At 40.0% G+C, this 27,549-nt stretch overlaps 1 protein-coding gene across 1 annotated transcript; it reads right to left on the bottom strand.

The window, feature by feature from the left end:
- Nucleotides 1–24,006: 24,006 nt before the first annotated feature.
- LOC149164105 (uncharacterized) lies at nt 24,007–24,600 on the bottom strand. Its single transcript, XM_089429372.1, has one exon. It carries the CDS (start codon nt 24,598–24,600, stop codon nt 24,007–24,009), a length of 594 nt encoding a protein of 197 aa, XP_089285498.1.
- Between the last annotated feature and the right edge of the window lie 2,949 nt (nt 24,601–27,549).

Here is a 27,549-nt window from a genome sequence, read left to right as displayed (position 1 = left end):
GGTGATTATGATACTGATGCTATGTGTATAGATGCAGATGATAAGGATTTTCAAGAGGGACAATCATTCATAGTTGTCATAAGAATAGAAGAAAGAGAAGGAGTACCTTCCTAAAGCATGGAAGGAAGACAAAATTTGATGTTGGAGGCATCAGAAGAGGCCAGGTAACCTTTTATTTTTAAAATTGGTGAATTTTATGTGAATGCATGCTTTGCAAGTGAGGAGAATGGACAACTGGTCCAAAAGGAGAACGAGAGCACTAAAGAACTGAGTACAACGGCAGGAAAATGTTACTAGATAGGAGGTGGTTCAAGCAGACACGCCACCTTATGTTCCAGCCATTCTCTATTTAGCTCTACTGGCTTTCTTATACCTATACCAGGAACCCGAGCCCACTAGGAAGCCTTTCGCTCTTTTAGATCGTGTAATGCAATCTCAGATCTTCACTTCCTATGCCCTGAAACCAACCCTATATCTGTGTCCTGGCACTTCATAGAAGAAGCATTAAGGAAAGGCTATCCCGGCTGGGTGCTGCTGGTTTGAAAGAGCAAACCTACATCAACTCTAAAATCATCACTTACATCTGATCAGACCATCTCATTGACTAGAGAGATTGAATCCACTAGACTACCATCGATAAACAATCAATAGAACATCAACTAGCTATCACATAAAAGAAACCAAAAGACACTTACCGCTCCCACCGGCCGGCTGATGGAAATGGACTGACTACCAGAGATATTCGTGTTATTTCGTCTACACTGGTTTCTACACGAATGCGTGGGTTATACCGAGTACTTGGTGAATTATAAACCGCTGCAAATAAGAAACAAGTTCCATGAGTATAAAATCAACAAATACAAATGAATATTACATTTTTTATCATCACCCAACGAACAAGAACCAAACAAAACTCAAGTCTAAGGGAAGGTAAAGAAGTACCATGAACAGGTATACCCCATCTTCCGGAAAGCAATTGCAATCCCTGAGAAAAGAAATCATGAGCCGTTCAAATCCAAGAAACCCGAAACCAGAGAAGAATAAGCTGATTGAAATCTGAAAATGCAAGAATATCCCATCGAAACTGCTGCTGCTAGATTTGTGAACTAGGATGAAAAAACTTATTTCAAAACCATTTTTATACAGGGACCCAGGGAGCCATATACACCAAAACAGCGGGCTGAATCCGTCAAAACAGGGAGCCGCCCTCCATTTCAAAATAAATCTAACATCCATGACCAAATCGACCCTCATCCCATGACCAAATCGACCCTCACAAACCACTCCCAGGACCAAATTGACCCTCACAAACCACTCTCAGACCAGAAAACCCAAACTGTAAATCAAAATGGGGGCGATTTTGATCAAATACGATTCCGCAAATATCAAAATGGGGCTATTTTGATCAAATCTGATTCGGTTAGTTTATCCGCCCTGGGCTAAAATAAAAAAATAAATTAATTTTTAAATAAAATATGGGCTAATTATATAAAAAAAAAATTATTATTTTAATTAAAAATTCGCCCCATTAAAATATAAAAAGCCTTAAATTTCGCCTTTGGGCTATTATTCGCCCCTAAAATTAACCTTGATCTTCATTGATTTGATGGATTCCTTTATTTTTCCTCTTATTTAAAGTATGAACATTGGTTTTTCATACTCTTTCACATGCAATTATGCTAACATCACAAAAGTAAAAGATCTTGGTTAATTCTGCTAGCTAAGAGAATCCTGATAAAGTTTGGTATCACAACGGTCTTCTTAGTGATGGAGATTGTGAGTGTGAATGGTAAATAGAGATTGAACGTGCAACAAGAAGGAAAATGGAGGATCATAAAGATCTCTACGAGGACCTCCTTAGGATGGCATGCATGGTAGATATAATGTATGCATATTTTGAGGAGAAAATGGAAAAAGAGGAACAAGAGAAAGAGAGAGCAGAGGACGATGCTCCATATCCATCTTCAAGAGAATATACTTCATCTTCATCTTCTTCTCATCATTCAAATGAAGATCTCAATGAAATCCTTCAAGCAGAGAATGCTGACATGAAGAGGCTTCTACAAGATGCAAAAGAGGAGAACCAGAGATTGCAGCTTCAAGTATGAGCCATAGAAGAGGCCCTGGAAATGTTGAAGTGCAACGAAGGCTTTGTGAAGCCATCATCACTTTTTCCAAAATCAACAACTAAGGTAAACAATGTTTGCAGTTGTTTAGTTTCATTTTCACATGATGTTATTTCTATTGCAAGCTTTGAGGTACCCATTCTAGGAACTAACATGAAACGCCTTACCAAGATTGGGTATAAAGTGGTATGACTTATAGTTAATGGCCAAGTCATGACTCAACCATTAGAGGTTGTAGAAAGACCTCAATTTGAAGGATTTGGATACATTTAAGGAGAGTGTTCGAAGGTAGAAAAGTATTCCAAGCCATTATCGAAACCATTGAGGAAATAGGATGTTGAAAACATGTCACAATCTCACCATAATACTGCCCATTACATAGGAATAAATAAGGTAATCTCTCATTGCTAGGATTGCATCAGATGCAACCAAGAAAGTTATAAGAGGGGTCATTATGTTAATGTTCCTTTTGACTACAAGCACATTGTTAATCATGAACAAAAATTGTGGAATAGAAAACCATGATGTTTCCAAGTGTTGGAAGAGGATGGCAACAAGAAATTTGACAAGACATAAAATGCCTTCTCCACATTAGGGAAGGGAGAAGGGTAAGCATGTCTAGAGGAAGAATATTTTTTGTAGTCATTCCAGGAAAGGCGGACGTCATAGAGGCACATGTTGGGAGCTCCATCTAGAGCAATGTCTTAATAAGGACAAAGTGCCTATGCAGGAACCAATTGGTGAATCTTTTCGGAAAGTGAATAAACCATAGAATGATAACCCATTCACTTTGATTAGTGAGAGATTGTTTCATTAGAGATGGTAGCTTTTCATGGCCACATTTTGTAAATCACATGTAGTGAAATGATTATAAAAGTGATGATGTGTTTTCCATCACTTATGAAAGCAACATGATGATATTTTTGGACTTTTTGTTGGTAGTTGGGGTATTCGTTTATGTTATGATTCTGATGTAAACTTGAACAAGGAGTGTGATATAAAATGTTGGAAAGTATGGGATTTTTCTTTGTTCATGTTTGGTATTGTAAGGGAACATGCATTTTGCTAAATTGTATTGCAGGTTTGGAGAGGACACAAGTGTCAGTTCATAGCTAATGGCTTTGAAGAAAAAAGGTGAAGGAGAAGGAAGTATCGCATGTTAGGGAACTTGTTATGTAGACAAGGGAGTATAGTAGATTGCAAATAATGTTCATGCTTTTGGAGGGCCAAAATATCCTTAGTGGGGAGGAATGATCTAGGTTGCTCAAGAGAGGCTCAAAAATTAAAGAGGACTCAGGAAAGGCTCAAAATAAAAGTTATTGGATTACAATGAAACTAAGATCATATTGGATATCTCATCACAAGTTTTCGAACGACGTAAACTACACCTCAAACTATCATCGTATGTTAAAATTATGGCCAGTCTAAGTTTTGGTCAACTAGGCCCATTTGCAAAAAACTAGAGACCCTTAAAATCCACTCAATGGTTTTTGACTATATTGAATTGAAAAATTAAAAAACATATAAAATAACAAGGGTGGTGGGCCACCACCCCCACCACCCTTCTCTAATATATATATATATATATATATATATATATATATATATGGGAGGTGGGTGGTTAAAAACTACCACCCCTCCATCACCATGTCATATTATGATGGTCTATAGGTCATTACAAGGACACATCGTAAGCAGGGTTGGTATCGATTGAACCTACCTGACCCGGTGGATCGATTACCAACTACAACCCCATATTTATACATAAAAAATTTCAAAACACAAAAAATGACAAGTTTTGTTATGTAGATGCAGGCGAGGTTTGATCTCAGGTCCCTGCCAAGAAAATAACAGGACCTCGTAATTAGGTCGATGGCATATATTGAAATTTCCGTGAATTTTCTTTTATATGAACCTAAAATTTCATTTGCCCATGATACTGCGGAGACCAAGTGTGAAACCCATCCCAGGGGTGGAACATTGAGTGGCATGAATATTGAGGAGATGAATCTTGATGCGGGTGAATATTGAACGAATCTAAAATATTCCTTTAGGGACAAATTTTCACAGTGATTGAATTATGCCGAGTTTATACTCAAATTACTTAGAATTTTGTTAGGAGTCTTATAGTTCCGACACTTTCTAATTTGATTAGCAGAATTTTATTCAATCTACAGAAATGAATCTTTATGGAATCTTGAGGAATATTTAAGATTCATTGGAGGCCCAAAAATTATAGTTTCTAAACTAGGCTAACTTTATACTCATTTTACTTATTTTTTTGCAAGGAACATGATGGTATGATTAGTTTGCTTAGCTGAGCAGTCGAATTTGATTCAGCCCATAGAAGAGAACTTCTGAGGAATCTTTAATATTATTAGGGAGCCCAAAATTGGCTGAGTCAGAAAGGGGTTGATTTTATAATTAGATTTCACGACTTTTGGATAGGAATTCAACAGTGAAATCGGTTTCTTTAGTAGAGGTGTGCATTTTCAGGCCATCCTCGGAAGTGGAGGTATAATATGCATTAATTCCATGTCTTCTTTTGATTTCTACTGAGATGATGCTTTGATGTTGAGATCTCTCTTTATCACTTTGTTGAAGGATCCTTACATGCCACTTCATGTGAGAGTTTCATATTTTTTTTCATGCTGAAGGAGTACTTATATGAGTGAGAGTTATTATAAAAGAACATCTCATGGAGAGGCATGCCACTCTATTTAAGGGAGAACCTCCTCGTGTTGACAAAGAATACATCATGTACTCATCATCATCTTGCAACATTTAATGAAGTGACCTCCCCACTCTTGACATCAAGCCCGTAGATGTAACCCATATTGGGTGAACTTCATTATCAACTTGTATGTGTTAGTTTATTTTATGGTTTCCCTTTTATTTCCTCTTCTTTGAAGTATGCACATGTGGTTTTTCATACTTTTTCACATGCAATTCGGCTGACATCATGGAAGTAAAAGATCTTAGTTAATTCTGGTAGCTGAGACAATTTATATCATCTCTCTTCAAATTCAACTAATATTAGAACTTCTTAACAACTGTTAAATTATTCTAGCATCCTAGCTAGCCTAAATATGGCTTGACAACAAACTATCTCAAAATAATATTCTTCAATTCGCTACTATATAACACACATTTTTCTACTAAATTTGACAAAACCATCTATTGTGAGGTAATACTCCTCGTGCTTATCACCTTCACCTTTCCACTGTTATCTCTAATGAAACTCCTGGTATATTTCATCATGTTGCATTGCTTGTAGGATTCACTCCTATAAATTTGTACCATAAGAGATCATAAGTAAAATGTGATGCACCTCCACTCTCCTGCTGAGAGCATCTGCAACCCTGTTATATTTACCTATGTTGCACTCGATCTCAAAGTGAAACTGACTGAGATAATCCAACCATATTTCTTGCATTGCATTCAAATTGGGTTGGCCAAATAAGTACCTCAGTCCATTGTGATCACTCATCAATATGAACCTCCTACCTAGAATATAATACCTCCACATCTTCAATGCATGAATGAGGGTTTCCAAATCAAGATCTTGAGTCACGTAGTTTTTCGCATGTTCATTCAAATTCCATGATTCATAGAAAACAACCTTCCCTTCTTGCATAATTATTCCACAAATTTCTTCCCTACATGCATCTGTACATACGAAAAATTCCTTATCATGATCTGCAATATTCAAAACTTGAGCATTTGTAATCAAATGCTTCAACTGATGAAGGATAGTTGCACACTCATTAAAACTTCATTCCTTTCCTTTACAAATATGTAATAGGATAACTAATCTTGGAAAAGTTCTTGGTGACACCTTTAATAACATGTTAGTCCCATGAATGATCTAACCTCATCCACATTCCTTGGAGTTGGCCACTCGATGATAGCCTTAATATCTTTTGGATCCACTGCTATCCATTCCTTGCAAACAACATGTCCCAAGTAATAAATATGATATTGAAAGGAACTACACTTGTTGAGCTTGGAACACGACTTATGCCCTCTCAAACAATCTCAACATTGTTGTCACAGTCTCTGAATTCTCCTCCTCATTCTTTGAATACACAAATATGTCATCAAAAAACACTATGACAAACTTTTCCAGGTAAGGGTGCAACAGACTATTCATAAAAAATATGAAGGTGGCAGGCGAATTATTAGGGCCAAAATGAACAACCACAAACTCATCATTCCCATACCTTCTATGGAAAGAAATCTTGTATATCACTTATTCTTTTATGCACATGTTATGATATCCTAATCGTAGATCAATATTTGAAAATAATACTACTCCCTTGAGTTGATTGAACAAATCATCAATCTGAGGCATGGATACCTATTCTTGATAGTCACCTTGTTGAGTTGTCTTTAATCAATGCACAATCTGAGAGTACCATCCTTGTTTTTGTACAAACAACATGGGTGCACCCTAACGAGACACACTTGGCCATATGTATCCCTTATCAACCACATCCTTAAGCTTCAACTTCAATTCCACCAAATCTAGAGTGTTCATCTTATATGGTGTCCTAGATGCTTTTGTTGCTTCTGGTACCAAATAAATAGAGACATCCAACTCTCTATCAGGAGGCAACTTTAGGGTCTCTGCATGATTTTTTTTTTTTACTACTACAAGGCATGATACTTCCTTATGACTTCATCTTCCTCATAATCCATCCCTTTTCCAGTAGGTACATGTACTACAAACAATATACATTTTTTTGTAGTTGTGCTTAACTTGCATAGTTATAACCATTCTCACTAATACGCTTCTTCTTTCCCTGCAAGACTCTCTTTTCTCCATCATCATCCAAGTATTCAATTTCCTTTGTTGGGTAGTGTTATCACTAAAAGCCTGGCTATAGGGAAAAACCCCAAGGTAACCTCAGAACCTGTTTTAGGTTGAAGGGATCTCTCCATAAAACTCAACAACCCTATGGTCAATGTAGTAGAAGGTTTTGTGCAATTTAGTTCAGGTTGCTAGATTTAGATCTATGGATGAAATTAGTTGGGTGATCTTCAAAATCATTGGGTGTGGAGTCCAGCTATTAAAGAAATGAGATCACAGCTCTAATGAACAGGTTGTAGAAATCATGAAAAGCCATAAGTCCATTGACTATTTGGTAGATTTAGAAGAAAGACGACCGAAGGAAAACATAGTTTATAAATGGCCAGAATAACACATATTAATCACTGACAATTTTGAGAAAGGAACATAAAATAAATCCAATCTCATAAACTAATTCTCAAGCATTTAAGAGGATAATGATATAACAAAGAAATACTCACAGGGAAAAGTAACACAAGACTTTCCTACTAATTTCTCATTAAACACTGTGAATACATTCAATATTGATGAAATATATTTAGACTAGTGCTTTTTCCAATAAAATCAAACCTCATTTCAATATTCATAAACTATTTCTATAGTGATTACATAATAGTTTGAAAAATAATATTCATCACATAATTATAGAAACTGAGATGTTTTAAATATCTTTCAAGTTCATGTATCCAAAGATAAACTTAAAAATATTTTGTATTTCCTAGAATAAATATAGGGAAACATGCTTGTATTTAGGAAATAATATATATCTGGTCAAATACCTCCCTTGAAAGTAGAACATGTCACTAAAGTGTAGTCTAGACTTTTTGCTAGCATAAGAGGTCCCTCTCCAACAATTCATAAAAAATTCTTCTTCGTTCTTCTTCAATTATGCTACAAAATCATTAGCCTTCAGATATGGAAATTGGTTTATTAATGCTTGTCCTCTACCTTTGAATCTGGAGTGGCTAAATTTTTTTTTGAAAAAAATTATTGGTAGTCCATTCAAACTACCAACCCCTCTTTTCATGTGATTCAACAACTACCAACCCATACGCTTTGACCTCTCTCTATGGTATTGTTGGAGAGGTGTTGGCCTTATTATTTCACTGATACTCCTTAGCCCCTTGCGCTTTTCTCATTTCGCCTTTTTTTTTTTTATATGTATAGGCGATTGATTATCAGCTTAATGCCATATTGGAGCCCCCTTATAATGTAACTTAACGCGAAGTTCTGATTTTTTCCTCACTCCTTTTTCTTTAGCCCTTCCTGTATTTTTTCACCATAGGACTAAGGGATATGACCTACCGCTTTTCCTTGAGGTTCTAGGGAATTGTTTTCATGGAAGGGGGCTATTTTTCCTTTGTTAAGTGCTTAGTGCCCCACTTTCTTCAAATTCCTCTCGGCCATGTGGCAGCCCAATATTGGAGCCCCTCTCATCAAAAGTTTCATATCAGAGGATTTAGTTTGGAGCTGTGATATTCCTCAACCTCCGATATGCAACCAGTGATATGATGTCATCAGTCCATGTGGCACTTCATGAGTGGGGACACATTTCACCTAGATTTTCCCCCTTAGGACCCCTCAAAACACCAAATATGTTTGCCACGTGTCCCCCCGTATTGCCACATTATGCTGATGTCAGATCCCACTATAGCTTTATCAGAACTAATCTTATGCTCCCACGTGTCCCACTAGAGGAGAGAGAAGCGCCCATCCTCCTTTGGTTTTGCAATGAAATCCTTTGTTAACCTATATCATCACACCCCAACAATTTTAACACTATCGATGCATTTGAATATCACAATTTCTTAAGGTTGTCACATTCTCTGATTCGTTGATCTACCAATTCGCCAATCGTCGATAGGCTCTTGATCTCTGATTTGTCGATCGCTGATATGTCAATCACCGATATGCACTAGACCTCTGATATGTGATCTTCGATGTGCCCCAGACCTCCAATATGCTATCATCAATGTGCTCTAGACCTTTAATATTTCTTCCTTTCTAAGGCTTCAAACCCTTAAACTTCAACAGGCCATATATTTTGATCCACGAGTCCATTTTTGGACTTCCACATATCGTTGGAAAACTCGTTCAGAGCACTTTCCAAAGGGGAAGGTCTGATTTAGTCTTTGAATCCTTATTCTTCTTGGAGGATGAGTAAAAATTTATCTTCTTATTTACTTGGATTTCCAAAAAGGCGTTGACAAGCCTGCTATTAAGAATTTTTCCTTGTTTATTACAATTTTAAATACTGATACTACAACTGTCAAACTTTTCTACAAAAATTAAAAAATGAAGTTTATTGTGATAATAGGTAGTTTATTTGTGAGTTATATTAATTGCGTTAAATGTAAATATAGGTTCATATACTTGTAAAGTACACTTGCACAATATATGTTAGGTAATTAACTGTCAATCAAAAAGGAAATTAAACCATTAAATGATTACAAGACCAAGAAAAACTGATTATTGAAAAGATATAAATGAGAATACTTACATTTTCTTTCTCAAAGACAATATCTATCAAAACATCGAATTTATAACTTGAAGGAAACAAGCTATTCTAATTCTATACTATGAAATATTTTTAAAATACTATTCTATCAAACATAAAGATAAATCCTATTCTATTGGACACAGAAATGAATCTAATGTATTGAAATTGAAGGAAATTGATGATGATGATGGTGGTGGTTAACGTCCACTGAGACCAAATTGGTCTATTGGACCTATAATTTTCTTAGTTTTTAATTGTATGGCTCCTCATATTTCTTGGTGAGATTGGTGTTGTAGCTTTCTTTTTTTTCTCTACGGTCTTCCAACTTCCTTTATCTTGCATCTCCTTCATCTCTTCTAGTTCTTGGGACATTGGTGTCTTAGCTTCACGATCTGTTGTGTTCATCCTTTTGGAGATAGTCGGAGAAGAAGTTTGGTCCAAGAGATCTACTTCGTTGTGTACCTGTAGTAAAATTTCCCAATTGCATTTCCAATGGGTTTTAGCAAGGAGAAATTCTAGAGATGCAAGGGTAGGTTTGGCAATCTCACCCAAACTGGTGTTGGGGTTATGACTGTTGTTGAGGGATCGAATGATGGGTTCCATGGCTTCATGAATAGGCCTGAGTTTTCCCAAAACCAAGGGCCAGAATCTAGAATGCATTGTCTGCTTTCAGGGTTTTCGAAATCTACTATAAAGAAACCCCTAGCACAGGGGTAGATATTAATTGCATTAGAAATGACAGGCTTCCATGCCTCTGAGATCCAACTGTGGAGAGCTTTCAACCATGGCCAAAACCATTGAACCGGTAGATTAGGGCACTTTCAGAAAACTTCAGAGCCTCATCGACTGAGGCCTGGACCACCTGGACAGTGGGAGCTGGGGCTTCACTGACGATATGTGCAGGAGCTTCCCCCCAAATGCAGAAAGAAAATGGCTTGAAATTAAAATACCTAAAGACTATTGAGATTATTGATCTATGCATACTAAACAAAATTAATCATAACTATCAAATTATCTATGGATATGAAACTAAGAAAACAAATTAAATGTTAATGAATCTTTAACATAATTGGAAAGAGATGAACCTATGAAATGAAAGTTGTTTGATCTGAACAAGAACATAAATAAAATTAGAAAAATAAGCAGCTATTCAAAAGTCTTGAAATAAACTTTGCAGAAAATGAGCATAAAAAAATATACACTATCTTGCAAAAATGAAACATTAAAGTACACCCCATACTCATTAGTTGAACATTCTGAGGTGCACGAGAAGTGGAAAGTTTAGGAAAAAAAACACCATATCTCATTAGAAAAGAACAACCATATAAAAGAATTGTATTAACATAAATAGTTTTCATAACATCAAGCATAATCATAAATTTGTCATTCATTGTTGGAATTATGGCTAATGTGTTGTCCTTGATGGAACCTACTCGATAAATATGTTGACAATGTGAATATTGATGACTATGGAACTAATGCAGATTGGTAAGTCAAGACCATTCACTAGTCCAGGGATTTGACTAGGAGGGATATCCCATAGCCATGGCCACAGCCATGGCATTTTCATGGCATCTGTATCTCATGATTTTTGAGCGAACCGCATTAAGTTCCGCTTGAAGGCTCTGAGCTTGTTTCTAAAGTGTAGAATTGACACCCTTGCATCTGTAAATTGGGTCTCGGATCCTTGCATTTTCTTCGTACACCAAGCTATTGGTAGCATCCGTGTGCTGGCCTTCAGGTTAGAAGGTTCAAGTTTTTGCTCGGAGGATTGTTTTAATGTAATAAAACACGTTGAATGGAACCAGGTGGATGTGAAAAGCGGGAGATGGTTCACGAATGTGAGTCAGTGGAAATAGAATTAGTGCTAGAAGACTTTCTGGCTTGCTGGGGTCATGATGTGTTCAAGAAAAATCTGCAACTTTTCTTTTCGAATAGCGCAGCAAAATCAATTTTACTTGACGAGGCGGTGGAAGAAGGGGGTTTGAAAAAAGGCTCTCAGGAAAGGGTCCCTGTAAAAACATTATTTTGAAAGGGCTACTCCCCAGCCTGTCGAGGTCTACGTCTAATGAAGAGGCAGGAGGGGAGTCGAAAGAATTCGAAGAAGAGGGACAAGTGAAAAGACTAGCCTCAGCCTCTGACGTTGGGGTAAAAAGGATAGTTGTGGAGGCGGATGAAGGCAACAGTGACCCTGTTGGAAGGTGAACTGAGCTTCTTGAGGCAGAAGAGGCAGCTCCTGCTAATCAGAATCCAGGAGAGGGAGAAGCCAAGATGGAGGTTGTGGGTGGGAAGAGGAAGAAGAACAAACCTATCAGAAAAAAGGAGGAGCGGCCTAGCTGCGTTTTTGGAGTGGATATTCATATAGATCAGGCGATGGAAGCCTCGGAAACCTTCTTAGTTGGCAGAGTTCGTGGAAGAAAGTTCTCAGTAGACTACATCAAGGATTGGGCTCAGTCAGAATGGAAAGAAGCACCGGGTCAGCCAGAAGAGATTAAGAATCTGGATAGAGGTTGGTTTTGCATTCGGTTTGGGAAAAAGGAGCATGTCGAATGGGTGCTAGAAAAGCACTGGAGCTTCAGGAAGAGGCCAATCTTATTCAGAAGATGGATGCCCCTGTTTGATGCCTAGAAAGAAAAAATGGTGGAGTCTCTAGTCTGGGTCAAATTACCGGGTCCCCCTATGCAATTTTGGACTGACTCTGCCTTCACTTCAATTGGTAATACTCTGGGGAAGTTCCTCGATATTGATAGATCATATTTACGAACACATGATTGGAGTGTTGCACGTATCCTGGTAAGTTTAAACCCTAGAGAAGGTTTTGCGGATGCTATGAACTTGAAGTATTGAGGTCTAGAGCTTATTCAGACCTTGGACTATGAAAACCTCTCTTTCAGATGCCATCGTTGGCATAAATATGGACATCTGGCCCAGGAGTGTCCTCTTGGATACCGCTGTCACCGAAGACAAAGGAGAAGTGGAAAAACTTTCGAGGCAAATTAGGAGGTGTTCACACAGGAAGAAGGGGCTCAGATCAAGGAGAGCGATCTTAAGGCAAACGCTCAGGGGTTGGGTCCGGAGCAAGCAGAGGAAGATGAACAGGAACAGCCTGGGTTTGCAGCAAGTGAGTCTATCTCAACCCCGATGTCTTTCCTGGGAACCTCAACAGTCTCTAAAATGGCAGGGGCGGCTCAGGCGAGTTCGCTTCTATCCCCTTCCTTCTCCTTTTGCTCTTCTATTGCTTTATCTCAGTCATGCTGTGATGAGTCTGGTCCTTTCAGGAAGCTCTTGAATGATCTGCCGGACCTGAGGAAGGGTCTAGCCTCTTTAGACAGTGTTATAATGGCCATTCCATCCTCTCCTAAGCTGACATCTATTCCCATGGATGTTGTCTCATCTATCCCTCCTAGTGTCTGGAGCCCTAAATCCCCCTACAATCTTAGATCTTTGGCCAACAGAAAGGGGAAAGGTCTTGTTGTGGGAGGTCTGGAGCTACACTTGGTGTCAGTAGGCTCGAGGAAGCTAAGAGCAAGGAAATCTAATTTTTCGAAGGCACAATTGAAGGCTATCATCGATATTGCTGGTGGGAAGAAGATGCCTCTGCCAGGGGTGCTTAGAGCAAAGCGGCCACCCCATGAGATTTATCTATGATCATCTTATCCTACAATTGCAGGGGTCTAGCTAGTCTACCCAAAAAGCTAGCTCTAAAGGATCTGGTCAGGACCAACAAACCTGATATTATCCTTCTCCAAGAAACTCTAGGGAAGGGGGAAGATGTTATAGGATGCCTCATTAAGCTTCTTCCGGGCTGGAGCTTTCATGCCATTGATGCTAATGGACATTCGGGAGGGGTGGCATTGGGTTTCAATGCGAAGGTACTCCGAGAGATCTCCTCTTGGGGATCGGAAAATGTCTTGGCTGTGGAACTATACTCCAATGAACTTTGCATCCGTTTTCTTATTCTTAATGTCTATGGACCTGTTTTTGATCGAGAGAGGTTCTGGAACCCTTTCTTTGCAAAGTCTTTTTTGTCGTACCCAAATCTTATAATTGGAGGAGATCTTAATTTTTCTTTGGGGATGACAAAATCTTGGGGGGTCAGAGCCAGGGCAGATCCCCTTTCTGATTTCTTTCAAAATAAACTGGCCTCATCTCTCCTGGTGGATGTATCCCCACTCAAGTTGCGCCCGACGTGGAGGAACTGAAGAATAGGAGAAGACTGGATTGGGAAGAAACTTGATCGATTCTTGTTCTATGAATCGCTGGTAGAAAATTTACAAGCTTTTAGACATTGGGTTGGGGAAGGTGGTCTTTCGGATCATTTCCCTATCTTCCTGGAAGTGAAGGGAGCTTTCACTAAACCGGGCACTCCCTTTAAATTTAATGCCTCTTGGCTCTCAGATGCATCTTTTATTAGCCTCTTCCATAACACTTGGAAGAAAGATGATCTCAATGAAGATGAGAGTCACAACCAGGTTTTTATGGATAATTTAAAAAGGATGAAGGTCGCCTCTAAGCATTGGGCCCTCCAAAAGAAACTGAAGGAAGAAGAAACCCTGGAAATTGTTAACTCTGAGCTTGCCCTCCTTGAAGACCTAGGCGGTAATGGCTATGGAACAGTAGAGTCTCGGGCTAGACTTCAAGAGTTGGAGATGGAAAGGAGGAGAATCCTCCAGCTCAGAGAGGAAAGTTGGCGCTTAAAAAGTAGAGCGATCTGGTTGCAGGCAGGGGACGATAACACCAAGTTTTTTTAGAATTATGCTAAAGGAAGGAAAAAATCTAATACAATCTGGGAAATGAAGAAAGCCAATGGTGAACTGGCTCGTTCTTTTGAAGATTTGGCCTCATTAGGGGTCAATTATTTCAAGAATCTCTTCAAAGCGCCAGAGGAAGTTTCTATTGCAGAAGTTATAAGAGTCGCCCAGTTCTTTCCAAGGTTCATAGAGGAGGAAGGAAATGACTCCATCATGGCACCTGTTTCTAAGGAGGAGGTAGAAGACATTCTCAAATCAATGCAAAAGGACAAAAGCCCCGACCCGGATGGCTGGACTGTCAAATTTTTCCAACACTTCTTTGAATTCATTGGAGATGAGTTAGTGGCAGTTGTGGAAGATTCCAGGCATATAGGATCAGTCTATCATCCCTTCAATGCGACATTTTTAGCCCTCATTCCCAAATCTAATCTCCCGGGTTCTTTTGACGAATTCAGGCCCATTTCCCTATGCACCTGTGTATACAAAATTATTGCAAAAGTTATTGCCTCCAGGCTAAAACCTTTCCTCTCCAGAAACATTTCCCCTGAGCAATTTGGCTTTCTAGATGGCCGACAAATTCATGAAGTAGTAGGAGTTGCTCAAGAAACTCTTCATAGTCTAAAAATTGGAAAAAAAAAGGAGCCATTGTGAGAATCGATTTGTCAAAGGCTTATGACAAAATCAGCTAGCTGTACCTTAGGCTTTTGTTAACTCATTTGGGTTTCAGGTATGATTTTGTGAGATGGGTTATGAGCTGTGTTTCCTCATCTTCCATAGCTGTCCTGATCGACACAGTGGCCTCTAGTTTTTTTAGTCCTAAACATGGCCTACGTCAAGGTTTCCTACTCTCTCCCCTTTTGTTTTTGCTTGTAGCAGATGGCATTAGTCTTATGATCCATGACGCAAAAAGACAGGGGACTCTCAAAGGTATTGAAGTAGCTGATAATTTTTGAGTCACTCACCTCCTCTTCATGGATGACATAATTATGTTCAGCAATGGAAGTCTCGAGGACTGTAGGACGCTCAAAAGGATCTTGGACCTTTTCCTGAAGGCTACTGGTCTCTGCATCAACGAGAGAAAATCCACACTCACATGCACAAGTCTATCCAGAGAGTTGATACGCAGAGTGGAGTTGGTCCTAAATTTTGAAGTCAAATCGCTGGAGGATACTTTTAAATACCTGGGGTTTTTTCTGAAGCCTGATAATTATAGGATCAAAGATTGGAATAGGATCCTTGCAAAAATCAAATCCAAACTGAAACATTGGAGTTACAAGTGGCTTTCCAGGGCAGGTAGGCTAGTGTTAATAATCTCTGTTATGATGGCAGTTCCAATCTATTGGGCTAGTCTGACATGGGTTCCCAAAGGAATCTTATCCTCAATTGATAAATTATGCAGCAAGTTTTTGTGGGTGGGGTCGAAGTCAGAGAAAGTTACCCCTTGGATTGCTTGGGTTAAAGTGGCACGTCCTAAAGAGTGGGGAGGCTGGGGTATAAAAAATATTACTTGCTTCTCCCAATCCTTAGCAGCAAAGCTCACCTGGAGGCTCATTTATTTTGAGAACCTGTGAACCTCTGTTTCTAAAAGAAAATATATTAATCCTCTATCAACGCTAGATTGGATCAGATTGCCACAAAAGACTTCCAAAAACTCGGTGGTTTGGAAAGCTGTGGTCGCTGCTGTCAAGGTTATAGAGAAGGGTTTGGCTTGGAGTGTGGGGGATGGAACTCAGATCAGGCTGGGTAGAGACCCCTAGATAGGATGTACAGAGAGTTTTTCTCTATCTCAGGGGCTAGTTTTGGCCTTAAAAGATAGGGGACTCTACACTTTAAATCAGGTGGCTGATCCCCGGGTTTCCACCATATGGAGTCAAGGGTGGATTCAGGGAAGAGACTTACATTTGGATGAAGAATGGATGGAGGAATGGGACTTATATAGAAGGGACCTAATCAACTCCTCAGTCAGGCTCTTTGACTCTCCGGATGAACTTATATGGGTCTTTGCCTAGAATGGGCTTTATTCTCCAAAGATGGGGTATAAATGGATGATGTCTCAAAATGCGTGGGAGAATCCGGCCTAGTGGGTTAAACTGCTTTGGAAGTTGAAAGGGCCAGCTAAAACAAGACTGTTCTTCTAGTGTGTCCTGGTACAGAAAGTTCCTACTTGTGATTTTCTTCAAAGAAGAGGTAGGATTGGTCCTGGCCGGTGCCCCATCTGTAAAGACAGTGTCAAAACAATACAACACATGTTCCTTTTTTCCCCTTTTAACACTAGCCTATGGGAAAAATGTTAAGGCTGTTAAAAATTCCTTTTAGATGGGAAGGGCAGGGGCTCTTGGAAGCTTGGCAGAGGTGGTGGAATGAAGCTACAAATGACAGAGAGAGATCCATTCCACTTCTCATAACCTGGGGGACATGGCTTGCTAGGAATCAAGTCATCTTTAAGGATTTTGTCTTCCTGATTGGAAGACTTGCAGTAGAAGGAGCTGCTATTTATGATAGTATCCCTGCTTTGCAATCTCCTCCTACTACCAGAGCTGTTCATCAAGAATCTATTAGATATTCAATGCCGTGGGCTTATTTTGACGGGGCCTCTGACATTAATGGACGCTGCGGGGCTGGCTTGATTATTCATTTATCAAAGGAAAATATTGTTAAAGCATCTGTTGGTCTTGGCCAGGGTTCCAATAACTTTGCAGAATTGAAAGCCTTACACTTCCTTCTCTGCTGGCTTATCCTGAGGAATGTGAGAGAAGTCCAGATTTTTGGGGATTCAATGAACACTGTGAAATGGTTTAATGGGACTCAACAATGCAGAAATTTCATCTTGCTTCCTCTGCTTAAAGAAGCTTCACGTCTTAAATGTCATTTCACGGAGATTTCTCTTTGCCATATCTACAGGGAAAGGAACTATGAAGCTGATCGCCTTTCTAAAGAGGGTGTTGAACAAGATATGGGGTCATGGACAGTTTTGGAGGAAGAAAATGGGGTGATTCGACCACTTGAACAGCCCATTTTTGCTTAAGATTTTGTTCAACAGAAAACTGTTATTGTGTTTTTGTACATAGTTTGAATCTGTTTCATTTTGTTTTTGCTACTTTTTTTGAAGAACTTCTTCAGGGCTCCTGGGTTGTTTTCCTTTGAAAAGGAGGCCCGGGCCGCTGTGTAATCTCAATGCTTTTTTTCTTGATTTCGAGAATCCTTCTAGTGCTTACTATGGATTCTCTGAGGACGTTGTTTGCCTCGCTGTTCTTTTGGACTCTCAGCTCCTACCTTATACCATATCTCTTCTGCATGAATCAGATCTCGGGAGGTGTGCATGGTCAGGAGGTGTCATTCTGCATGTTTTGTTTGGTGAGACTGGTGAGCATATACTTCTCAGGCATGTATTGACAACCAGTTGAGACTTTGTTTTTCTCCCTATAAGGCAAAAAACGAGTCTTTCTGCAATGCTCGGCATTTGCTTTGTAACTCTCTATATTTAATAGAAGGTTCGCTTTTTTCCTGTCGAAAAAAAAATGCAGATTGGTAGATATGCTACAAAGGATATGGACAGAGAAATGACTATTTAGTTACAAATGGATGACAAAAGTGAAGTTTGAAAAAGGATACGTGGTTCCTAAGAAGAAGGGTTATGTACATACACTCATCTTGTGAGTAAAAATCATGTACAAAATGTGAACCATGGAAATTTGGATACCAGGGGTCATTACAATGGTATTGGCCCACAGTGATTGGAGTGGAAACATTCATTTGATCTCGTTAACAAATACTAATGACATTACCAAATGATTCACCTAAGGTATTGGCTAAGGAAAAAGCTATATAAGGATATAGAGATCATGGTGTTAAGGGTGCAGGTAATGGGTTATCCATATGTGACTTGGTTTGAAACAGGTGTGCAACAGGGAGAAAGGAGAAGGCTCACAGCTGAAATATCTAAAGACATGTTGAAATATATGGTTGTTTGTTTTTCTTGTTGTAAATTTTTAAGTAGCTAACATTCAAGATCTATCATTATAGTGATGACGTGATATGAATGTGATTAGTGATTTGACAGTAAGGTATGCATGGTGCGTGTTGTGTTTGCAATGAAGGATTGATCTAGTGATTTAATATATATACAATATTTTTATTCAATAATTCCATGCACATACGTAGATATTATTTAGTATTGTTGTGTATATGTTTTGTGATGATTTAATGAGTGTATTGAATGGTATATGCGGGTGTTATTCATGGTAGTCACATACATACACTGATATGTTTTTGGATGTCGCGTATATGAAGTAGGGTTTGAGTTCTTACTTGATGTTGATGGTTGATGATGTTTGTTCTATTGGCTGTTGTCTATCAATGACATCTTGATCATGCTGATCTTTGTATGGTAGTGTTTATTGAGTTGAATTAGTTGTGAATTTAAATATTGATCAATGTTAATGATGCAAAGGTGTGACTAGATATATGATCTGTGGAAGGTTCAATACTGTATTAAGCATTATAGTGATTTAGTTAGCTAAATTATTTAGGTTTCAGTAATCTGAGATTTGCAAGAAGGTTCTACGTAGATGAAGAGTGTATATACACAAGTTCTCTTCAGAATAGTAGCGCATACATTCTGAAGTAAATTTGATCAAGGTTGGTAGTGACAACACTTAGTTTCTGTAATGACTAGTAGTGTGTGGATTTATATATTGATGAGTGCTTGTGCATTGGTATGATTTGGTTATGGTGATTTAATATTGATTCACTATTATATGATTTAGTATGGTATCTTGGTATTTTTTTATTTTTATTTTCTAAGTAAAGGCTAAATCTATTAATAAAGAGAAAATATTTACAAGGAGGTTAAGACCTCAGAGGAGGCCGAAGCCATCCAACAACACTGACCCAGAGAACATAACACCAGATAACTAGATGACCAGATAACCCGATAACCCAATTCCGGGATTGAGATGACCCAATACATAATTCCCAGAATCCATACATACAAAAAATGCTGGCCAAAGTGGTAAACAACCTTACAGAGCAGATGAGAACTGTGGCCATGATAATTTCTGTGCTGCCCTGATAACCATATGCAAAACTTAAAAAAAACAAGGGCATGATAAACTTGCCGAGCCAAGACCTGATACAGAGCGTATGACCATGAGAGCTGATAACTATACCTAGCCAGGAGTTGATACAAAACATGTTGACAAAAGCCAGAATAGCATAACACATAGGATAGAAGAGCCAGAAGGGGAATTGCAACAGTGGGCACGGTTCCGGAGGCATCATGCATTTTGCAGAGGGTCCCGAGCATCCTTCTCCACCCGGTAAGGAGAGCCCATCCACATGTCATGGACATTGTCCCCGGCGCCCGTGTTGCTTTCACCTAGAGGAGCTACCAAACCTAGATTGCAATCAGATGGGTGCACCGGATCGACCGTGGTCAAATTGTTTTGAGCATTATCTTCTGGAGGCTTAGGGACCTCAGGAACGTTCCCCACAACCTGAAAATCATCATAATTAAACACAGTTCCTACCACATCTCCCTGGAGCACGCTGTCATCTTGAGACTGTGAGGGTGAGGTTTGGACTAAGCTACTGGGCCTATCTTCTTCCTCAGCTAAAATGACAGTAATGCTAGCTGAGAGAATCGATCTGTTGAGACGACTGTGAAATTTAAAGCGGGTGGTTTGGAATGAATTATGCGGGAAGGGCTTACCATGATCAGAGGACGGGGAAGCCAAAGCCAGAGGTATGATATTCTGGGGGGCAGGCTGAGAACGATCACGGTTTCCACTGGTGCCTCCACGGCAAGAGCAACCACGGCGGTGCACCATCTTCAGGAGAATAGAGAGACCTGAGGAAAGAAGAGAACAGGACTAGATAGAACAGGAACGAGGGTGGGCAAGCCAGGTAAGGAACTTACACCAGAGAAACCACCAAGCTACCAGAGCAACACAGGGATGCAGGAATAAAGACAGGTGGATGAAGAGAGACTCGATAAGAATGACAGCTGAAACCACAGACGAAGCCATGAATATAAAAACCTGTGAAGAGTCTCGAACAGGGAGCGCATTCAATACCGAATTCTTGACAAACTGCCGGTACCGAGAGTAATTCATATCAACCGCGGGAGGAGATTGAGGGCCGTGCAGGATTGCCAGCTGCATATCCAGCTGCTGGCGTGACATGAGCCTGCATTGAATGAGCCTCGAGAGCACCTGCATCTGGGTGTGTATCTGCTTCCTGGTTCATGTCATTCTTCACTAGGGTGTGGTAATTTAAGAGTTGGTCCTTTGAGGCAATACTGGAGATCGATCCTACAAGAAGTTCCAACCCACATTCCACTCCCATATTAGCAAGAAAGTCTGCTAGTTTGTTTCCTTCTCGACGAGTGTGCTTGAATGAAATAGCCCTGTGTTGAGAAAGCCATTTGTCAATGAGCTCAAGCCTTTGAGCCATTCGCCAGCTATTGCTGACCTTGTGTGAGGGAGTGCCTTGCATGATTTTTGTAACCATATTTATAATAATCTGTGAATCCCCTTCTATGATGAGTGGGAAAAATCCTCTGTCATGTGCTAAGGTGAGACCTTGCCATAAGCCTTCCAGTTCCGCTGAGTTGTTGGTATCCCAGCCTTTTGAGCCAAGAAAAAGCAGTAAAGGAGTTCCTTGATGATCTCTGAAGACTCCTCCGAATCCTGAGCTTCCTGGATTGCCTTTTGAGGCTCCATCGAAGTTAAGCTGGATCATGTTGTTGGGCGGTGGGATCCATTTTGTCGGCATTCGATCACGCAGAGATGGGTTTCCTTTGGAGGTAGGCTCTTGATTCAAATGTATATTCCAGTTAGCCCAAATGGATTGTTCTTGCGGCAGCGATGGAAAGTCTTCCTGGGACCAAGACTTGATGGAGAGGGATTCTTTAATATTTTGGCATAGCATGGTCCAGAGCTTCTCTGTAGACATGGATTGGTCCTTGAATATCCTGCGATTCCTTTCCTTCCAGATGTTCCACATCAGGAGACCAGGAATGAGCTTCCAAAGAGTGTTTAGGAGTTTGCTTTGATATGGTGATTGATTCCAATTGCGAACAATAGCTTTGATGTCCCCATGAATTCTGCCTTCTTTTTGGCAGCGAAAGCTAACTTTTTCCCACAGCTTGCGCCCAATGTGACAAGTCTGCATAAGATGTATGGCTGATTCCTCTTCTTGCTTGCAGTTGGGGCATATGGAAGGGCCATAAAAATTCTTTTTCCTGAGGTTATCCCAAGTGAGTATTTTATTTTGACACAGGAGCCAAAGAAAGGTGGATACCTTCGGCCAATTGGAGGGATCCCAGATTTTACTCCATAGAACATCTTTGATTATGCATTCCTTGATGATTATATTGTAAGCTTCCTTTGTGATAAAAGTGCCCTTTTCTTCATATCCCCACCTTAGAATGTCCAGTCCTCTCGAAGAGAGTATTTGCCTTTTTCGTAATTCTAAGGAGAGAGAGGTCTAAGCCTATTCAGTACGGTGCCTATGAATCTGATTCACCTCAATCCAACGTCTGTAACCCTGTTTGGAAGAAGGATTCCAAAATTGACTGACCTTGTCTAGCTCGTGCAAATCCTGCTCTGGTAAGTGAAGGTGAGAGAGGATGTCCTTGATCTTCGGGAGCTGCTGCCAGGAGTCCTCCCAGAATCTAGCTATGTTGCCATTCTTGATTTCCCAGAAGCTATGCTGTTGTATTAGGTTCCTGTGTTGCTTGGCTGAATTCCATATCACTGAGCCCATGCCTACTTCTGACATTCGAATTCTTTCTTCGATTGGGCTGTTGCTTGCATATTTGGCTGTCCATAGTAAAGCCCAGGGAGTGTTAGGATTTGAGAGCCATCTCCACCAAATTTTGGCTCCCATGACCTCATTGCTATGCAACGGGTCCCTTAGACCAATGCCTCCAGCCTTCTTCGGAAGACAGACTTTATCCCATTTAACAAGAGCCCATTTACGGTTGGGACCAGAGTTGCCCCATAAGAAGTTGCATTGGAGCTTCTTTATTTCCTTGAGCACCCATTTGGGAGCGGCCAAGATTGAAAAAAGATAGAGTGGCATGGAGTGAAGAACAACTTTAATAAGAAATAATATGTTGGCCATGTTGAGAGCCCTGTGAGTCCAAAGGAAAAGACGAGCCTCTAGCTTTTCTAAAAGGATTTTCCAGGAGGAATGCTTAAGAGCCGAGGCAGTTAGGGGCGCTCCTAGATATTTGGAAGGAAGAGAGGCAATGGTGAATCCAAGAATACGAGCTATGGCATTTTGGGTGATTACAGGAGTGTTGAAGAAGAAAATTTGAGACTTGATTTTATTAACATTGGCTCCAGAGGCTTCAGAGAAGTCCGACAGGAGAGCTTTGAGTTGGAGGGCTTCCTTAACAGATGGATGGCCAAAAAGCATGTTATCATCTACAAATTTTTTATGAGAGTACATGGGGGAGTTGAGAAAGGATAAACCTTTGAGTAGCTGAGAATGCAGGGCTGATTTGATGCTCCATCCCAGCCCCTCTGCCATAATGACAAAAAGGAAGGGAGAGAGGGGATCTCCCTGCCTGATACCCCTGGAGAGACGAAAAGTGGGCAATGGTATGCCATTAATGAGCACCGAAAAGAAAGAAGAGGATAGCAAACTCATAACCCACCTGACCCAAGGAGGAGCAAAGCCAAAGGCATTTAAAATTTTCTGAATGTAAACCCAACTTAAGCTATCAAAAGCCTTGGATAAATCAATTTTGAGTAGCATACCTGGTTTCTTGGATTGCTTCAGAGAATGGATTATTTCATGAGTTAAAATAATACCATCCGTAATCTGTCGGCCTTCTACATAGCTAGATTGCTCTGGCGATATGATGAGAGGAAGCAATAATTTCAATCTGGAGGCTATAATTTTTGATACAATTTTATAGATAATATTGCATAGAGCAATGGGTCTATACTTATCCGGTGTGTTGGACTCCTCTTCCTTGGGAATCAATGTAATGAAGGTAGCATTCAGCCCTGGGTAAATCCATCTTAAAGTACACAATTCCTACACTACTTGCTAGACTTCCAGTTTGATCAGGTCCCAAAAGTTGGAGGTGAATCCGTCCGGACCTGGCGCTTTACCCACTTTCAGTTGTAGCACAGCATTATCAACTTCCTGAAGGTCTGTGGGCTGGAGAAGGAGTTGATTATGCTCCTCTATGATTAGTTTGGGAATGTTCCATAGGACTTTGTCAATAGCAGGCGTTCTATCTATATTGGACTCTTGGTGTGCTTGTTTGAAATAATTAAGGAATTCACTTTCGATACCTTCATGAGTCTCAATCCTTGCTCCCTGCTCATTTTTAATGTGGGATATGTTGTTGTTCATTCTGCGCCGAAAGGTGGTTCTATGAAAGAACTTTGTATTTTTTTCTCTGTCCTTCAACCACTTTACTCTTGATTTCTGTCGCCATAAAGTTTCCTCCTGTTTTGCTCTTGCTAAGATTTGTGCTTCAAGAATTTGTTCTTGTTTTGTCAGGTCCTTAGATCATCCTTCGATTATGATCTTCTGCTGCAAATTCTTCATGTCTTGATTAAGGGCATTCTGGGCTTGAAAAATGTTACCAAAAGAGGTGTGATTCTAGTGTTTGATTTCGCCTTTGAGATGCTTGAGCTTCTGCTGTAATTGAGACATCCTGGAGCTATTAGAGGGTGTAAAATTGCTCCATGTTGAATTGACTAATTTGTTGAAGTCCAAATGAGACATCCAGAAGGCTTCAAAATGAAACAGTCACCGAATGTTGTGACTGGGGCGGTTCCACTGCAGGGCTATAGGCCAGTGATCTGAACCTGATATCGGCAGTATAGAAGCTACAAATTCTCCACCCAAGTGAATTGCGTTATCTGATAATAGGAATCTGTCAAGGTGCGAAGCTATCTGTTGCGATCCTTCTCTTTTGTTATTCCATGTAAACAAGCCATTGTTTGAGGGGATATCTATAAGCCAGTTATTCTGTATGAATTCTTTTAAATTATTCCCGTCTCTGTTACCTCTGTTTCTTCCTCCTTTTTTTTCTTCCAGCCTTGCAATCATGTTGAAGTCGCCTCCAGAAATCCATAGGGGGTGCAGCCTATTTGAGTTGAGCTCCGATAGGGTGTCCAGGATTTCAACTTTGTGCATAGTTTCCTGAGGGAAATACACATTAGTCATATGACCATAGATGTTAGTGCCATTTATGTGAAATATTGCTTGGATGAAGTTCTTGTTTGCATGTATATTGTTAAGCTGGATAGCTCGCACATCCCAAAGAATTGCAAGGCTACCCGACGCCCCTTGAGCATCTACATCTGTTACCATCCCACCTAGCCAGGCTTTCGCTGCCATTTTTTCCAGAACAATCGAGTTGCATTTTGTTTCTTGCAAGAAAAAGATTTGAGGTTTTTCCTGCATGATCATATTTTTTAGAAGTCTATCTTTCCTTGGGCTATTGAGCCCTCTAATGTTCCATGAGATCAACTTCATTGAGAAGAGTTGGGGTTGATGTTGAAGTACTTAGTCAGCTTAGCATATCTGCCTGACTCTACTAACACTTCTCCTATTCTGATAGTTCTTTGGAGAGTAGTTTTCCTCCCTCGCTTTTTGCTGTCTTTGGTAATAAACTTTCCATCCCACGAACTACCAATCTGGACCCCAAGAGAGTGATTCTTTTGTGCTCGCGTAAGGACCTCCACCAGGTTGTCTACTTGCCGATCTGGGATCTTATCAAAATTCCTTGTTTTGCAGGCCTGCTCTAGTCCTAAGATATCAAGTTCACCAATGTCGATGTTCTCAGGATCTTCCTCCATGAATTGGGATTCTTGGAAGTCTTCAGTTGTTTCATCTACTGTCTTTGAGCTGGGTGCTGGATTATCAACTTCCATTCCTTGAAAATTCCACGCTGGGATCTTGATCTGGGTATGAGGGAGCGATTTCCTAATCTGGCTCTCCTCTGGTAGCGGTAAGGCCACTTTTTGTTTTTCTTTAGTGATTTCCTTCTCAGTTGGAGGGGGGTTTCGAGCTCATGATCATCATTACTTGCCAGAGCAGCAAAGCTATTGCTAGTTGAAGGTTTTGAAGAACTAGCTGGAAGGGTCCTGGTATTGGCTGCCGATTTCTTATGGTTTCTTCTGCAATTAACCACTTTAGTAAACCCATCAGGAGCAGGTTTGTCTGGGTCCATTTGGGATGGGGGTTTTCTATTTAGAGGACAGTCCCTGAAGAGATGGCCCAGATCATGACATTTCCTACATCTAAACGGTACATGCTCATAATCTATCAGCTGAACCCATTCAATATCATCATGGAATAAACTTACCGCATCTGGTAGGGCTTGCTTGAGGTTCATGTAGACACAGATTCGGGCGTATGATGTGTATCTGCATAGTTTTGTTTCCTCTGCCACTTTGATAAATTCACCCAGAGCATTTCCGATTTCTTGCAAGGAGTCTTCCTCCCAATATTCCCATGGAAGCGAGTAAAGCCTTATCCAAACAGGAGCCCAACTGAGATCTTCCTTGTCAGGATTGAAACGTTCAACCCATCCTCTGAGATACAGGCCCGCGACGTTGAAGAAGTATGGGCCTCCGTCCAGAACCCTGTTACGATCCTCCAAGCAATTAAATATGGCCATGAAGAAACATTTTGGCCCTAGTTGCAGAGTAATGTGACCCTTTGGGTGCCATTTGGAATTTATGTAGCCTCTCAGTGCTTTCTCAGTCGGCCAAAGTCCAATGAACTTACCTATTAACGCATGATCCCTCATGAACTGTATTCTGGCGTTGATTCGATGGCTTGGAAATTCCACTTTTGGCCTTTGAGTGGCGACTGGCTTGCATGTGGATGAGCTCACTTTGGGCTGATCATGCTGAGCTTGATCTTCGTCCCGATGTACATTATTATCCGTATTTCCCTCGTTCTGCCTCTCTGCATTGTCGTTATCTTCATCTAGTTGCTTTCTGCCGTCGTCCTTTGGGGGAGGCGCATCACCCTCCCCCTGAGGGGGATTCATTATTCCTATGATTGTCTGCAGAAAATGTGAGGCCACAGACCGACCCGAGTCTGTCAAAGCTAACCTCGGTCAGGAGGAGTCTGCCATAGCAGGGTTTACAGAAACCCTAGACAGAGTGAAGCCGCGCTCCTCATCGCTCCGACCTTTGAGTATTTTTAATTACATTGTGAAAAAGATTTTATTTTTTTTGGTATCTTGGTATGTTCAATGATTGGATGATTTTATTTTGTATTTGGTTTCAGAATGGTTTAAATTGGTATTAAACATAATGTTGGGTGTGGGTCTAGTTTTAAAATATGATGAAAGGTGGCGTACAAGGTTTTTGATGATTGATAGGTGGATCCATTATGACGTATTTTGAAAGGTGGTCAATGAAGGGTGTTGAGGGTTGGAGCCTTCAGTGAGGGATTCAAAGCTTCCTTTGAGTGGTAGCTGGTAAATTTGTTCAGGGGGTAGGAGCTCCCTTCTGGTGAGAGCTAGCAAACGAGATTAGTGGCTTGTAGCTCCCTTCTAGTGGGCATGGGAGAACGATAGGGTGTTGTGGCATCTTGTAGGTAGCTTCATGCATACTGGTAAGAGTTTGCACCAATACAAGATGTAATGATGTTTTCTTCATAATAAAGAAGAAGGAAAAGATGATGACAATGATGTTTTTGTTCCACATTGCTTTTCCACCTAAAATCTTGGTGTCCTATGTGTGTTACTTATGTTATTTGATTGATCTGTTATTTATTGTACACTGGATGGTTAATGAATTATTAATGTAGTGGTCAAGTTAACTCACTCATGGAATTTATTTCAAATTATGTAAATTGGATATACACAATTTTACTTCATTGACGTCATGTACACATACGGGTTGCATAAAAATATTGTATAGAATTTAGAATATGAAATGAAAATTTAAAGTTAATTAAAATTATTGATTCATCCCCCCTCTTAGTATTTTTCCTAACAATTTCTATATGAGAAAGTCCCTCAGAAAAAGCTTAACCACATAAAGAGAGATCCATGAATATGAGAAAACAAGAGGGAATCTCTTCTATCAGGCACCTTTATTTAATGGAACTATTTTTTATTTTAGAAAGTTAGAATGAAATTTTATTTGCAGGCACTAGGATAATATGTATAGGAAATTTTTTCAAGGTGGATATCGTGTGGGGAAGAAACAATATGAGAATAATGAAAAGGCTATAAATCAGATGTTGGGAAGTTTGGCTGAATCTTAATTTGTAAAATTCATGCGGTTGAACACCACAAAGGCAATATGGAATAATCTTGTCCAA

This window comes from Pinus tabuliformis, chromosome 5_1, assembly GCF_031772625.1.
Source record: "Pinus tabuliformis cultivar Carrire ecotype Pingquan chromosome 5_1, CPIR1, whole genome shotgun sequence".
Lineage (NCBI taxonomy): Eukaryota > Viridiplantae > Streptophyta > Pinopsida > Pinales > Pinaceae > Pinus > Pinus tabuliformis.
Note: the sequence above shows the minus strand (reverse complement) of the source record. Positions and strands in the feature narration are given on the sequence as shown.